General features: G+C 41.0%; 1 protein-coding gene across 10 annotated transcripts in view; it reads left to right on the top strand.

The window, feature by feature from the left end:
* The window catches only part of SYNRG (synergin gamma), an 85,462-nt gene that overhangs the window by 46,978 nt on the left and 24,122 nt on the right, over positions 1-14,362 (top strand). For 9 of the 10 annotated variants that reach the window (XM_070772637.1, XM_019981341.2, XM_070772638.1 and 6 more), the window contains 5 exons: positions 1,487-2,434; positions 10,773-11,366; positions 12,486-12,649; positions 13,653-13,706; positions 14,193-14,289. In XM_070772637.1, the coding sequence (XP_070628738.1) occupies positions 1,487-2,434; positions 10,773-11,366; positions 12,486-12,649; positions 13,653-13,706; positions 14,193-14,289 (1,857 nt within the window). The remainder of the gene's footprint in view (positions 1-1,486; positions 2,435-10,772; positions 11,367-12,485; positions 12,650-13,652; positions 13,707-14,192; positions 14,290-14,362) is intronic. The other variant, XM_070772639.1, reaches the window with a different exon arrangement.

The raw sequence follows: 14,362 nt of genomic DNA, 5'->3' as shown, positions 1-14,362 counted from the left end.
TAGATGAGGAAATTAAAGCTTCTTGTGTTTTGGTTTATAACTCTCCAGAATCGCACTCGTATTTTTAAATAACTAGTGATGTTAGTATAGCTGTATTTATAATTGGTTTACCTCTGGTTTTCATTACCTGGTATAACCTAGTGGGTTTTATGGGAGACCTTCAGGTGCTATTAGAAAATGGAGATTGTTTGAACGTCCTAATGTCATGCCTGTGAGTGATTACATGCTCTACTGTGCTTTCGTTGCTCAGTTGTGTCCGACTCTTCGTGATCCCATGAACTGTAGCCCTCTAGGCTCCTCTGTCCATAGGATTCTTCAGGCAAGAATACTGGAGTGGGTTGCCATGCCCTCCTCCAGAGGATCTTCCCAACCCAGGGACTGAACCCAGGTTTCCCGCATTGCAGGCGGATTCTTTACTGTCTGAGCCACCAGGGAAGCCTGAGTGATAATGTGACTGTGATAATAAAGAATAGAAACGCTATTAAGAACCATAGCCCAGATTTTTTTGACCAGTATCTTAACTGCATCTGTTTATTTCTGAGAAATACCTTATTACCTATTTTCTCTATAACTAAAAAAATAAATTCTGTCAGTACCTCTATCCCCAGAGTAGCCCAGTATAAAATAAAGTTTAAATCCAACCCTCGAAATATTTTAATAACAGAATTTGTGTTCAGATCCCTTTGAATTTTAATAGGAACAAAAGCTGATTGGTACCGTGAGATGGCTGACTTCAAGAAAAGCCCAAGTACTTGTAGATTTTTTACTTTTTGTAAGATTCAGTTTGTTTGTCGCACAGTGTGGGGAGAAGCTATTAATACTTTATAATATGCCCTTAGCAAAAATGCTTTGCAAGTAAGTAGATGCCTTTTCAGAAATTTTCACCAAATTTCCTTCAAATTAATGCCTCTGTATACTTCAGCAAACCACATAGTATCTAAGCATAAGCTTTAAGTGCCTAACTGAGCAGAGTCTTGTACATCCTAAATATTTGATGCAGAGTTCTTTGTAATATTTCATAGGTACCGTGATTTTTTTTTCCTGATTGATCACTGTGTAATCACATTTTATCACTGTAAAAATCACATTTTATCGTTAAAGGGCCACGATTTTAATACGCCTCTCTTCGGGTACCTCCAGCGCCCATTTCTCATTCTCCTGGAGGCTTGGCTGGGTAGCCACAGTGAGGAAACATCCTGAGAGCAATGCTTCCGGCCAGTTGAGGGCGCTGGTACAGACCTACCACACTGAAATGAGAAAATGAAAATGATGTGTGTGTTCGGTTTGATTTTCATTTGTTTCCCTGTCGCTAGCCTTCAGTGTGGAAACGAAAGGGGTACATGGTGTAGGGTATCATCAAACTAGTGGTTAATAGCGTGACGCCTGTGGGGCAAATGTCTGTAATATGCTTGTTCTGTGACGCGCTTTGCATCGTGTGCCTTTCAGCTTGGCATTCTTCTGTATTTGGTTGTGTTTTTTCTTTCAGGAGAAAACTTTGCGGAATTCAGATCTGCAGGGACCGACGATGGCTTCACTGATTTTAAAACCGCCGATAGTATCTCACCACTAGAGCCACCAGCAAAAGACAAGCCTTTTCCAGCCACCTTCCCCTCAGGAGCTACCCAACAGAAACCACAAACACAAGTGAAAAATCCTCTGAACTTAGCAGACCTAGATATGTTTTCCTCAGTTACTTGCAGCAACGAGAAACCATTGTCCTTTTCAGCTGCATTCAGCGTATCAAAACCCGTTTCCACCCGACCCCAGCCAGCAGGGTCTGCGGCACCCAGTGCGGCATTGGTGTCAACTAAGACTGCTGGTTTGGCTGATGATTTTGGAGAATTCAACCTTTTCGGGGAATATTCTAGTCCAGCCTCTGTCGGGGAACAGGATGACTTTGCAGATTTTATGGCTTTCAGTAATAGTTCTGTTTCGTCGGAGCAAAAGGCAGATGACAAATATGAGGCCCTTAAAGAGGAAGCTAGTCCTGGTCCTCTAACCAGCAGCACAGGCATCGCAGGGAAGAGTGGACAAAACTCTGCTGCTACGTCCACGAAATATGACGTCTTCAAACAGCTTTCTCTCGAGGGATCTGGACTAGGTGGTGAAGAGCTGAAAGACAGCACTTCTTCGGGCAAGAGCGATGATGATTTTGCTGACTTCCACTCCAGTAAATTTTCCTCCGTGAACTCGGACAAATCCCTGGGAGAGAAAGCGGTGGCTTTCAGACACACCAAAGAAGACTCTGCTTCGGTGAAGTCCCTCGATCTCCCTTCCCTCGGGGGCAGCAGTGTCGGCAAGGAGGACTCGGAAGACGCGCTCTCTGTTCAGTTTGACATGAAACTGGCTGATGTGGGAGGCGAGCTTAAGCATGTCATGTCTGATAGCTCTTTGGATTTACCGACAGTTAGCGGCCAGCATCCTCCTGCCGCAGGTGAGGAATTGGTGAGATTACTCTGGTGATGGTGACGCAGATGTCAGAGGTGGTTCTGTGGGTGTTCATTTACAGAAGAGGAAGGCTCTGGCTCTTAACCTTCATGAATGTCTGATAATTAACCTCTTCATTGCCAGTCCCCTTAAAGCAGTGTTGCTTTTGATTCTCTGGCTACTCGGATATGTGGTAACTGTGAATACAGTGAAACTTGGATAGCTAAAATAGTTTGACGTTTGAAACCTGACACCAGCTTGGTGTTCGAGGCACATCAAAATCCACTGCTAAACGAGCCGCACATTGCCAGAAATTTTATAAAGATGTTTGCGGTGTCAGTAATGTCCCTCTGTTTCTGTGAGTGAGGTCAGTGTTTCCTCCTTTTTTCTTCTCCGGGGTATGTTTGTCAGCTGCCCACAGAGGATTCTTTTTGGTTTGCAGAAACCAACTCGTGTTAGGCCAAGTAAGTAAAAGTGTCTAGCCAGTGGTACTGCAGTTTGCCAGATCCCTGCAAGAGAAGCAGAGGGCAAGAGCTTGTGTGTGGGTGCCCGGCGTGCCAGGGCCTGGCAAGGAGAAGGGCACCAGTTGTTAGTGGGATTCAGGTAAGCTTTTCAGTGCTAACGCTACGACTAGAAGTATTAAATCGTAACAGGTCTGTAGACTGTAGGATAGGGTAACTACTAACTTCCTCAGAAAACGTTTGAGAAATCTTAGAAGGGAACCCTGTTTAAATTCCATGTGGATTTACATGTAGCAGTTGATTCTCTAGTCCAACTCCTGTCAGAAAAACTAGATTCCCAAGTGTCTTAGTCTTTATTTTGTTTCATTCTTTGATATATATATAGAAATACACCTATTTTGTGGCCTTTAATAATGAGAAATATCTCAGCATTACTGTATTATTCCAGAAAAACGCATACATGTGTGAAGGGTTCATTGTTGTTTAACCAGAGAGAGACACATAAGACACTCCCAAGTTTACAGATTGAGGCAGAAGTTGTAAAGTATGACGGCTTTTGCATACATCAAATTGGTCAAGTCAGAAAACAAAATTACATCCATCCTTTGGCTGTTGAGATGTTGGAAATGGTCTTAAACAGGGTGCTGAATCGGGAGCAAGGTATTGGAGGAGTGCTGTGTTCCACGGGCTCTTTGCTAAGGCCTTTGCCTAGTGCAGTGGGCTGTCTGCAGGGCAACTTATGCCCCTGCCTGTCTACTTTTTTTAATGTACTTTTCTTCAGATGTTTTTCTTTTTTCTGTTTTGCTGCTCTTTGTTTGCTGGAGAGATTCTGTTTCTCTTTTTTGTATGAGCTGCTTAAGCTACAGCAGTCGGTTGCAAAGTAATAGTGACTTTTTATTTTAAAATCTCATAATATCTACACTAGCCTTTTGGACTCTGAAGGTATGAATTAGAAGCTATTTTTCTGAAAGTGAGTCTCTATTCTTTCACAGTGCCAAACTAGATGTTGTTATGAGATGAGTCTAATCTGGGCTTGGGATGTCTTTTTTTTCCCCTCATTTTGGGAGGGGAGGTTGGTTTCATGACTGAGTTTGTTCTGATTGACCTGTTAAGATAATCTTCTGTGCTCATGTCCTAGTATGTATGTCTGAAACATTCCCTGCTTGGAACCTGTAATGTTCAAGCCAAGTTTCTTCAATTTGAGGATATTCTTAAAAGCCGATTGTTCTCTCCTTTTGATCTGTAAACCTCCTGTCCGAAAGGAGCAGTATCCCTTTAGAGTGGTTGTAAAAGGGGTTGAAGTCTGACCAATGAGCTGTATTGTTCTTGAGCAGAAGTGCTGCGTGAATGTATTGGAGAAGGTAAATCACAGAGACTTCTCCAGTGCAGTTTGGTTTTACATTATCCTCATCTTGACCACAGTAGCTCTTGCTCTCTTAGATTGTGGATTGAAAGGTACATTTTGTCCGAGAAATAAGAAGTGACCCGATGAAGAGAGAATAAGACCTAGTAGTTTATCTCTGTACCTTAATCCTGTTTGGAAACCCTAACTTAACTCTGAAGGGGATACTGTCTCTTTTAACTCCTGCTATGATTCTTTGTATGGAAGGTAGATAATACTAATAACATTGCCTGATTTCTCTGCATATTATTACATTTAACCCTTTGAACCCTTGCTGCATATAATTTCAACTAGGCTGCTTTTGTCCCCACCCCCACTCTCCCCCCACACCCCCCACCCCCACTAAATTGAATCTCTCAGCACTATAGCAGCTTGATGTGCCGTCATTGGGATCATCTGGTTTCGTTGGCAGCAAGAGCTGACCCTCTTTGTGACACTGTCAAAGGGTTAGCAAGACTTCTGTAGCTACCTACTTACCTACCTGTAAAGTAGCTCTTCTTTGACATTGAAAATCTTTGTATTTTAATCAGCGCCTTATTATTATTTTTTGGCTGCTTTTCTGATGTCTTTTTTTTTTTTTTTTTCAATTGGGACATTTTCTGTGTGAATGTGCCTTTTCAAACTTGCTTTGGTATATTCCTCTGCAAATACTGATCTGCATGCTTATTCTGATGACTTTTTTTCCAGCTCTTCTGTATCACTCTCTTTTGTGATCTGTAAGTCCTACGTTAATAAATAATTCTTTGGCATATTTTGAAAGTGTGGGGATGTGTGTAATTTATACTTCTCCAGGGTTAGACCAAAGAAAAATACCTGGTCCATATCAAATTTAAACCCTCCTGTGGTTTGAGGGTTTTTTCCTTTTTGTTTATTTTGTTTCCTCAAACACCTTTTTCTTAAGAAAGTATTGGTACATTTTAGCCTTTTCTTCTTATAATTCCACTGATATAACTGTTTAACATGGCACTGGATTAAAATATAACTTAAAACATTTAAAAAGTATAAACCTTACATTATGTTACATGTTAGAAATTTTATTCCTTACCTCTAGTGACAAAACTGAGTAGATTTTATTGCTTTGTAAACATCTTGGAGCCTGCCTCAACTAGGAGTTAAACTGAGAGAGAGAGGAAAGACCTCAGTTTAGTGTTGGGGAAAGAGGGCCACATCTGTTAATAACTAGGTATTTATAAATTATCAAAAGATATTGAGATGGACTTCTGAACAGAGTATATGTGAACCAAATATAGATAATCTCTGCAGTGGAAAGTGCTCATTGTTAATACTGGAGTGTCCCGGACTGAGTTTGATTTGGGTGTGAAGTTGAGTACTTCCTCCTCTAACTGTAGGGTGCATTACCTTTCCAGCTTCAGAATGTATTATGAAGCCACCTTCCTTTGGTCTTTTTTAACTTAGTCCATGAGGCAAGTTCTTAACTCTGCATTTTTAAGAAAAGAATTTTTTTTTTAGAAAGACCCATGAAAGTCAGTCACAAGAGTAAGCCAAATTTGAACACTTTTTTTTTTTTTTTTTTTTTACCATTTTAGAGTATAATAATAGTGAAAAACTTTGGGGAAAAGGAGTTATTTCCATGGTTTTAATTTTTTTCTTATATTTTGACACTTCCTTTTAAAAATTTGAGTCAGAAAGAAAATTAAACCATTGAAGGTGAAGATTTTGAATAGAATTCCTGAGAGATTACTTTCAGTAACTAAAGTATGCTGTTGGAGGGGGCGGGTGTGGAGATTGCATATTGAGACTAAGAAAGTGTGGGTCTACCCTTCAAAATACTGTGTTTTCCGGAGCATAATGCTTTAGCAAGTTGAATAATACTTGGTTTGCAAAACCTTGTGTAATCATATTATGTTTAATTATGATCTGTGCTAACTAATTTGGAAGAAAGATTTTGGTGTAGCTTCTGTCTAGCAATAATATCAGTTGCCTTTTGTTTGAAATTTTCTTATGCCAGTCTTTTGGGTTTGGTGAAGGAATTCTTTTGTCAGTGGAGTTTAGTGGTAGAGTGGTCCATCTGGGGCTGCTTTAACTCCTTTCTCCTTTAAATCAGGCTGCAGAAAATGAACATAACTGTGCATAAAACATAATCACATTCATAAATTGAACAATTACTCAGTAAAAGTAACACTACTTTTTAGGGAGAAAGTTTTGATAATACATATAATAATATAAACTCACAGTAAATATTTGAAGGACTATATTCTCTTCTGTAAGTTCCAACAAACCAAAAAATACTATTTTGTTTGCCCCCATGCCAAGTAAAGTGAGATGTGGTTAGTGCCTGACTTCACACTTCGGTGTCTGAGAAATTATTCAGATGTATTTACATTTTACAGTCACTCTGTTTTTCTCATTAAAGTCCCTACTGATTTTTAAAAGTAGCTGATGAACATGGTGATAATTTTGTCAATATCAAAAAAGCTGGGCTAAATCCTAAAGTAGCTCAAAAAATCAAGCCATTTTAGTTTTAAAGAGCTTCCAGCTTCGTTTTTCCATCAGTTGAATGCTTTTCATAAGTAGTTTTGGAAAATGTTGGCTGTATAGGGTCACTGTATATGGGGTGATATGCATAGGAGGTTCTCCTGGGTGCTGCCCTCTCCCTTGTGTGGCCCGAAGGCTCCAGTTGTAATTGCCATCTTCTGTGCGCATTTAATGTTTTTTTTAATGATGACCACGTCCCACGGTATGTCTTGGCACTATTCCATGGCCTTCTGCCTCCTCCAACTAAAAATATCCAGAGGATTACCTTTTTTTTTTTTTTCCAATTGGACTTAAAACACTGACCCAGGAACCTGCAGGTGCTGACTGATAGCCTGACGGCACTTAAACCTTAGATTTACATGGATCTGTACAAATGAAGAATGGTCGGTTTCTATGCAGGTTGGAAAACACTGGAAGGCGATTAAGCAGCAGCATTTTATGCCCTGTCATGCTTACACCGTGACCACTTTCATTCCTGTTTTCTTTAACAACACCACCTGGGTGTTTGATCCTTAAGACAATACAGTCAAACCATGCTCTACAGTTAACAGAGAATGTGAACATGATTGATCTCAGAAGGAAGAATAAGAGCAGAAATGGACAGAAGTTTAAGTGTATGAATATTTCATGACTTGCTTTGGTAAAACGGAGTTTGGACTAAAGCAGTATTGGAAATTCCTTAGTCCAACGAACATTTTTATTGCTCTGTTAAACACTGAGGAGTGCTGGAATTTGCACATGTATCTCTTTTCTTTTTCTAAATGCTTTTCTCAAAAGCTAATAACTCTTTATCACCTGGGCACATGCTTACAGCTTTAGAAAAGATCCATGGAAATCAGCGTGGCCTTCTGCATCCTGTAGTGGCAGCTCACATTCTTTGTTCCAAGAAATACCCTGTTTTCATGTACAACATCCATTCAGATGGGATTTGAATAGAGGTTGTGGGAGAGACTGATGGGGTTACTTGCCAGCATAAGCAGGAAATCCATGTCTTGATTTGAGACCCACGATGGAAAGCAGATTGTGTAGTTTATTCCTCTGGCTTGGTAATAGGACATTGCTGGTTGCAAACAAATAAGTATATTAAAGCACACGATTTGGTGCATTATCTGTGTGCAGTTGCAGTTCAATCCAGCACAGCCCAAGAGTTTTCCAGTAGAATTGGAAACATAGTAGTGATTCTCTATTCCTTTTATTACATCCATTCTGTTTTCTTTTCCTTTTTCTCCTGCAGTTTTCAGAATTCAGCTGTCAAATTGAAAACTCACCTACAGTAACTTCAGTGATTACAATATAAAATGTGGGTTATTCCATGTTGTTTTTCCATCACTCATGTTGTAGGTTTTACAGAATCTTTAATATTTTTGAGACCAACATACAGTAATACATATCATTTGATTGCTTAGAAAACAGAACTGTTAATGTGGGAAATGAAGAATTTTCTTGGTTTAACCTATGCTTAGTGAACTGATTCACCACATCAAAAAAAAAAAAATGGTTTACTAATATTCACCATGCCAGGAAATACAACTCATTTTTATATTGCTTATAAAGTGCTATGGTTTAGGAATACAGTGTTCTTATGTTCCTTATATAATAGCAGTACTTCCTTTTGTGTCCAAATGAATTGCACTTTATTAACTTATTTTTTTTTAACACTGTCTAGCCAATAAATAAGCAAAAATAAAATTTAAAAATCAGCCTTGAGGTTTAACTTTCATATATCCTGTATAATTACTCTTCATTATTTTTTAGAATACAAAATATTTCCATTTTAGTCTTTTGATTGGTCATTTCCGTGAGTTGTTCCAAAAAGCAAAATATTGTGTTTATCATTCATAGTAAAAATAAGATTTGTTGAAGACCTAAAGTATTACACAAAATACTTGAAAGCTCTTCAACTAAGGTATTCCCTTAGTGTTTATAATGCCTTTTACCTTATTATATTACAATCATTTCTGGATTTTTTTTTTAACTTGTTTTTTCTTGTTGCATAATTGCACAGAGGATCTTTTTTATTACCATAGCAACTTAGTTGTGGTTGAACAAGAGCTTAACTTTTTATTAAATTTATCTTTGGTCTCTATGAAAATTGCTACCAATTTAGTAGATGAGATTCTAGGAGTAGTTCATAACATAGCTCTTCAAAGAGCTTTCTGGTAGGATCTAATAATAAAAAATTTATGTTGTGACACTTTCTTCTGAATGAACCCTTTGCAGACTCACTCATCTTGTGTTTAACTGCATCTGCCCTCTGATTGAATTTCACTTAATTTGAGTCAGGGAACCTTCTGATCCCTTTAAATAGTGGGGAAAACAGACACTACAGCCAGAGACTAAGAAGGCATTCTGTCTAAAGTTTTGTTTCATTCATTCTAAACTGTATGTTTTCACCTAAATCTTTTTTTTCCCCTCCTGTTTATATTAAGTTAGTGCCCTTTTCCTAATAGGGTTGAGAGAGAAACTTGGGGTGCACTGTTAGAGGAGCAGTGTCATGAATGGCTTCCCTTTCATAAACCAGGCTGTGTAAGAGAAACGAGGAGACCTGGTGCTGGCTCACGTTTTAACTGAGTTATGAGAATCTAGGTCACAGAACTTTTCGAGCATTTTCCTCGTAAGCCCTGCTTTTGGTTGTCAGAGAGGGAGTCTTGCATTTGGCTTTCTTACCTGGTAGACAGTGACCAAAATGAGACCAAACGCATCTCGGCCAGATTGAATGGACCATGGTGCTGGAAGGTGGCTTCTCCACACCAGTATGACTCAGCCCCAGCTGGTTTGGCTTCAGGAAAATGGGCAAGAAATTTTCCCTACTAAGACCACCAAAGTGATGGGTTGACTTTTCACATTTTACTTTGAAACAACTCTATTTTAAGCCCTAAGCAGGCAGCTAAATTTCACATTGAGGCTGGTGGCAGCTGTGCTATATAATAATTGCTGTGCTGCTTACTAGACTCTGGGCTGGTCCCTTTACATACACTATCGTTAATGTCACAACACAGCCCTTCCAAGTGCCTGGTCTTTTTTTTTTTTACATGTAAGCAAGCCAAAGTTGAGCTGTTAAATAGCTCGCCTAGTATTGCCCAAGTGGTAGGTGGCACAGCTGGGAGCTGAATGCAGGTCTGTCTGAATTAAAAACCTGTATTCTTTTTGCTGTTTGGTGCCACCTCTTAAATTATTTAAATGTATATTAAGCGTGTAAAATGAGTCTTCCTCCCCAGTGTTTCTTTCTTTTCCTTTTTTAGTGAGGAGGTTACACATAGTTGAAAGAGAAACAAGAGCCCAAGAGGACCCAGACCTTTGATTCTATTTGTTTAGAGGCTAAAGTTAGCTTAGATTGATTTTTTTTTTCCTCATACTCCCATCACAGCAGTATGACGTCCATAGTGACCAAAATAACAACTGGGTAAGTAACTACTTAATTAAAATCTCATATTTGGCCTTGCCTAGACAGAAACTCCTAGTAATTGATTAAAAGTTAGCTATAACATTTTTTTTACTTTAGTTTCAAGATAGTCAATTTTTAATTAGTGTGTCATATACATTTCATATGAGCATGTTATAAATGAACATGTTCCAATGAAGTCAAAACGTGTAAGAGACTTGTTTGGGGCAGGGAATATTGTAAATACATTTTCAAGTTTACAAGTGAATGGACATTTTATTAAATGACCCTATCCTTCTATCAAACAGTATATACATTGGTGGATGAACCTCCTGTCTTTTTTTTTTTTTAAGAAACTGTCATATAGGAAGAAATGGACTCTTTGTTACTAAATATAAATGCCAGCTCAAGGCTAATGTAGGTTTTTAAAGATCAGATTTTACAGCCCATCTCCTTTAATTTTAGTACAAGCTCTAAATTTAGTCAATTCCAATATCGCATGGAACTAATCAAAGACGCTAGACATTTTGCTTCTGCAGAGTTTAGGGCATTTTGCCTACATGGTGAGCTTGCCTCTAACTGTGGGGTCTTATTTCCCTTTCAGATATAGAGGACTTAAAATATGCTGCTTTTGGAACCTACAGTAGCAGTTTTGCAGTGAGCACACTTACGAGCTCTGACTGGTCAGACAGGGATGATGCCTCTCAGGGCAGAAAGCTGTCCCCATTTGTCCTCTCAGCAGGAAGCGGAGCCTCCGCCGCCGCCTCGGTTCTTCAAAAGAAAGAGACTTCGTTCGGCAGTTCCGAAAACCTCACCGTGGCATCTCTCTCCAAAGTCACAACCTTCGCCAGCGAGGACCCTCTTCCAGAGACCACCTTCCTACCTTTCGCCAATTTTAAGGACGTGATCCCGCAGGCCAGCGAGCCAAAGGAATACGAAAGCGGGGACTTCAGGGATTTCGCCAGACAAGACCTGCCTGTAGGCGAGCGGAGCCAAGAGGCCATGTGCCTGAGCCCGGCCTCCAGCAGCGCTTCTCACGACACCCCCAAGGAATGCACAGATGACTTCGGAGAGTTTCAGAGTGAGAAGCCCAAAATCAGCAAATTTGACTTTTTAGTGGCCAATTCACAAGGCAAAATGAAATCCAGCGAAGAAATGATCAAAAATGAGCTAGCAACCTTTGACCTTTCTGTTCAAGGTGAGTAGCTTTCAACACAGATTTTACATCCTGGTTTCTTCCACTGCATTTAAATGTTTGTTCGTTCTTAGAATAAGAAGGTGGTCCCTGGGTTAGCAGGAAATATATTTTCCAATGTTTAAAATCAGAGTCTGGGACAACAGACTATAAAAGAGGGTTTCCCTGAGACTGAACTGAAATTAAACCAGTATTCATCAGATGACAGCTTTGGGGGTTAAAATTAAGTGCAACACACGGTCAATTTGTTGGCTCGTTTTGGGGAGAAGTGTGCTGTGTTAGAAGAGCCAGAGAAATGGTTTGACCCCCTTGTGGGCCAGTGAGTTCTGCTCTTGATCCCTGGCTACAGAGTATATCTTTTCATGCTGAGGTGCCATGTAGTACCTGTGGATCTGAGTCCAGTCTGCAGACCTGCTCTGATTGACCCACACTGAAGGATTTCTAATGTGTGAAGCAGTTGCCGATGCATAAAACCATGACACTTCACAACCTGGATTTCTGGCTTTTCTTGGAAAGGCATAGTATCTGGCAGTCCTAGGCCTGCGTTCCCACCTCTTGATGATCAGCTGGAGCCGAGTAGCATCATCCCCTCCAGCAGATGATGTGAGGTCTGCCCTGTGTCATGGTTCCCACTATGTTCCTCTCCAGCTGACTTGCTTCAGTCATTTCCTTTGCCCACCTGCTCTCTGAAGGCATTTGAGTTTGCCCCTTTGGTTTTAATCCCACCCTGACAAAAGGGCTCATTGATTTCTGTTCATTGAGAAGGATGGAGGAAGTCAGTACCAATCCGTAAGTGATGACTGGAAAAGTGCCACACTGTTGCACACTGATACTTAGAAAGACCCTAGTCCTCCAGACTCCAGTGATCCCACATTCAGAGTTATGGAAGTATTGTGACAGATTAAAGAAGCGTAATGGAGAAAATTAACGGCAGGGGACTCGGGCATGAGAAAACAAGGGAAAGTGTTCAGCGTGCCACTTGCCAGACAGGCCGAACGAGAAGTGTGATTATGACCACCTCCTGACGCCAGCATCTAGAGAAGAGGGTCGTGTGAGCAAGGAAGAGCCTCTGCTTGGATTAAGCCGAGTAATCAGAACTTTTGTGCCGTCCATCTCCCCCAGGATCGCACAAGAGAAGCCTGAGCCTTGGTGATAAGGAAATAAGCCGCTCTTCTCCTTCCCCGGCTTTGGAGCAGCCTTTCAGGGACCGCTCCAACACGCTGAGCGAGAAGCCTGCCCTGCCCGTCATCCGCGACAAGTACAAAGACCTGACGGGAGAGGTGGAGGTGAGCGGGCTCTGCGTCCCTGGGGCCCTGAGAGAAAGTGCTTGCCTCTGTCACCTGGGGAGCGAGGGGCAGACCATCCCAAGGCACCGGGCATGAGATGTGTCATTAAATAAGTGAGAGCATGGTGACCTTAGCCCCGGATGAAGATTCCTCCTAGATGTGACATCACTGAGAGTAGTTAGCGACCCTAAAAGTGGAATTATTCCTGAGACCTCACAAGGAGGGAAGTGTTTCTTCAGGGAGTTCTTTTTGAGCGTGTGGACTTTATCATCTTAGTGGTAAAACCTCAAAAGGCGGTGCTGGGGCGGGGGTGGGGGGCGGGGGGACTTCCCTGGAAGCCCAGTGGTTAGGGCTTCACCTTCCAGTGCGGGGGATATGGATTCGGTTGCTGGTCAGGGAGCTAAGATTCCACATGCCTCATGGCCAAAAAACCAAGACATTACAAAAAAAAAGAAAAAATCAGAAGCAATATTGTAGCTAATTTAAAAATTGGCCCACATTTTAAAAAAAATCTTTAAGAAAAAAAGAGGACAGATGTGCTGGATCCTCTCACGGTTAACGTGCGTCCCACGCTGCTTCCTCCTCCAGCCGACACTCTGAGCATCCTCCTCCCCGTCCTGTCAGACCCACGCTCACTCGCACGCACAGCTTCCTGACTGTGGAGCAGGAAGCTGTGGTTTGATACTGGCTCTCGTGCTAGACGCCTACGTGGTGTGTACCTTTAAACAGGCTTCCACTATTAATGGAACAAATGAGGCAACGTTTACGAAGGGAATCCACTAAAAACCATTTCCCTCCAATTTACAAGTCATGTGTTCAGAAGTTACAGTTATCAGGAGCTATCAGTAAAAATCATCATTAGTGCGTTCAGAAGGTCAACTGCACTTGGATTAGTGATTTTCATAGACATGAAAGTAAGTCTTCAGGACTCTGGCCTGACAGAAGTCACAAGTAGGGTTCCAGGCTTGCCTGCTTGACCCAGTTCTTTTTATAAATTTCACAGGAGAACGAGAGGTATGCATATGAATGGCAGCGGTGTCTGGGGAGCGCTCTGGAGGTGAGTCTGTCGCATGTGTTCACACATCCGCGTGTGCCTCTTGTGTCATCTTGCCTTCTTGGTTCCTTTGGATGGACTCGGGGCGAGCTCTGCCTTGATGGCCTTGCACTAGGAGGACCTGTGTGGAAAGTTACACAGAGAGGCTTCTTCCCCACCTATTGTAGCAGACCCCACTCACTCACTTACGGTGCCCTCTTCCGTCACTGAGTTTAAGGTGTAACAAAATGATATCATTATCTCTGCCCAAGTTAAAATAATATTTAAGCTGAAGAACCCTTGTCTTTCCACTTCCAAAAAAACGGAGGCTTGGTTCGTCAATGTCAAAATTAAATTCTGAGATTTGTTTCAGCATAGTCATCTACATACATCAATCAGTCATGCATTTTCACACCTTCCAGCTTTCTGTTGGGTTTTCTACTTATAGTAAACTGCTTTGTAATGACTTTTCCTGATTATGTAAGGTGATGTGATTTCATTTCTTTATAGGTCATTAAGAAGGCCAATGATACTTTAAATGGAATCAGTAGTAGCTCTGTATGCACAGAAGTAATTCAGTCAGCTCAAGGCATGGAATACTTATTAGGTATGTGCTTTCATATTATACTTCTTCAAAATCATGACACTTTGTAGGCTTTTCAGTTGTCCCTATGTCAAGT

This window comes from Bos indicus, chromosome 19 (genome assembly GCF_029378745.1).
Source record: "Bos indicus isolate NIAB-ARS_2022 breed Sahiwal x Tharparkar chromosome 19, NIAB-ARS_B.indTharparkar_mat_pri_1.0, whole genome shotgun sequence".
NCBI classification, from domain to species: domain Eukaryota; kingdom Metazoa; phylum Chordata; class Mammalia; order Artiodactyla; family Bovidae; genus Bos; species Bos indicus.
Note: the sequence above shows the minus strand (reverse complement) of the source record. Positions and strands in the feature narration are given on the sequence as shown.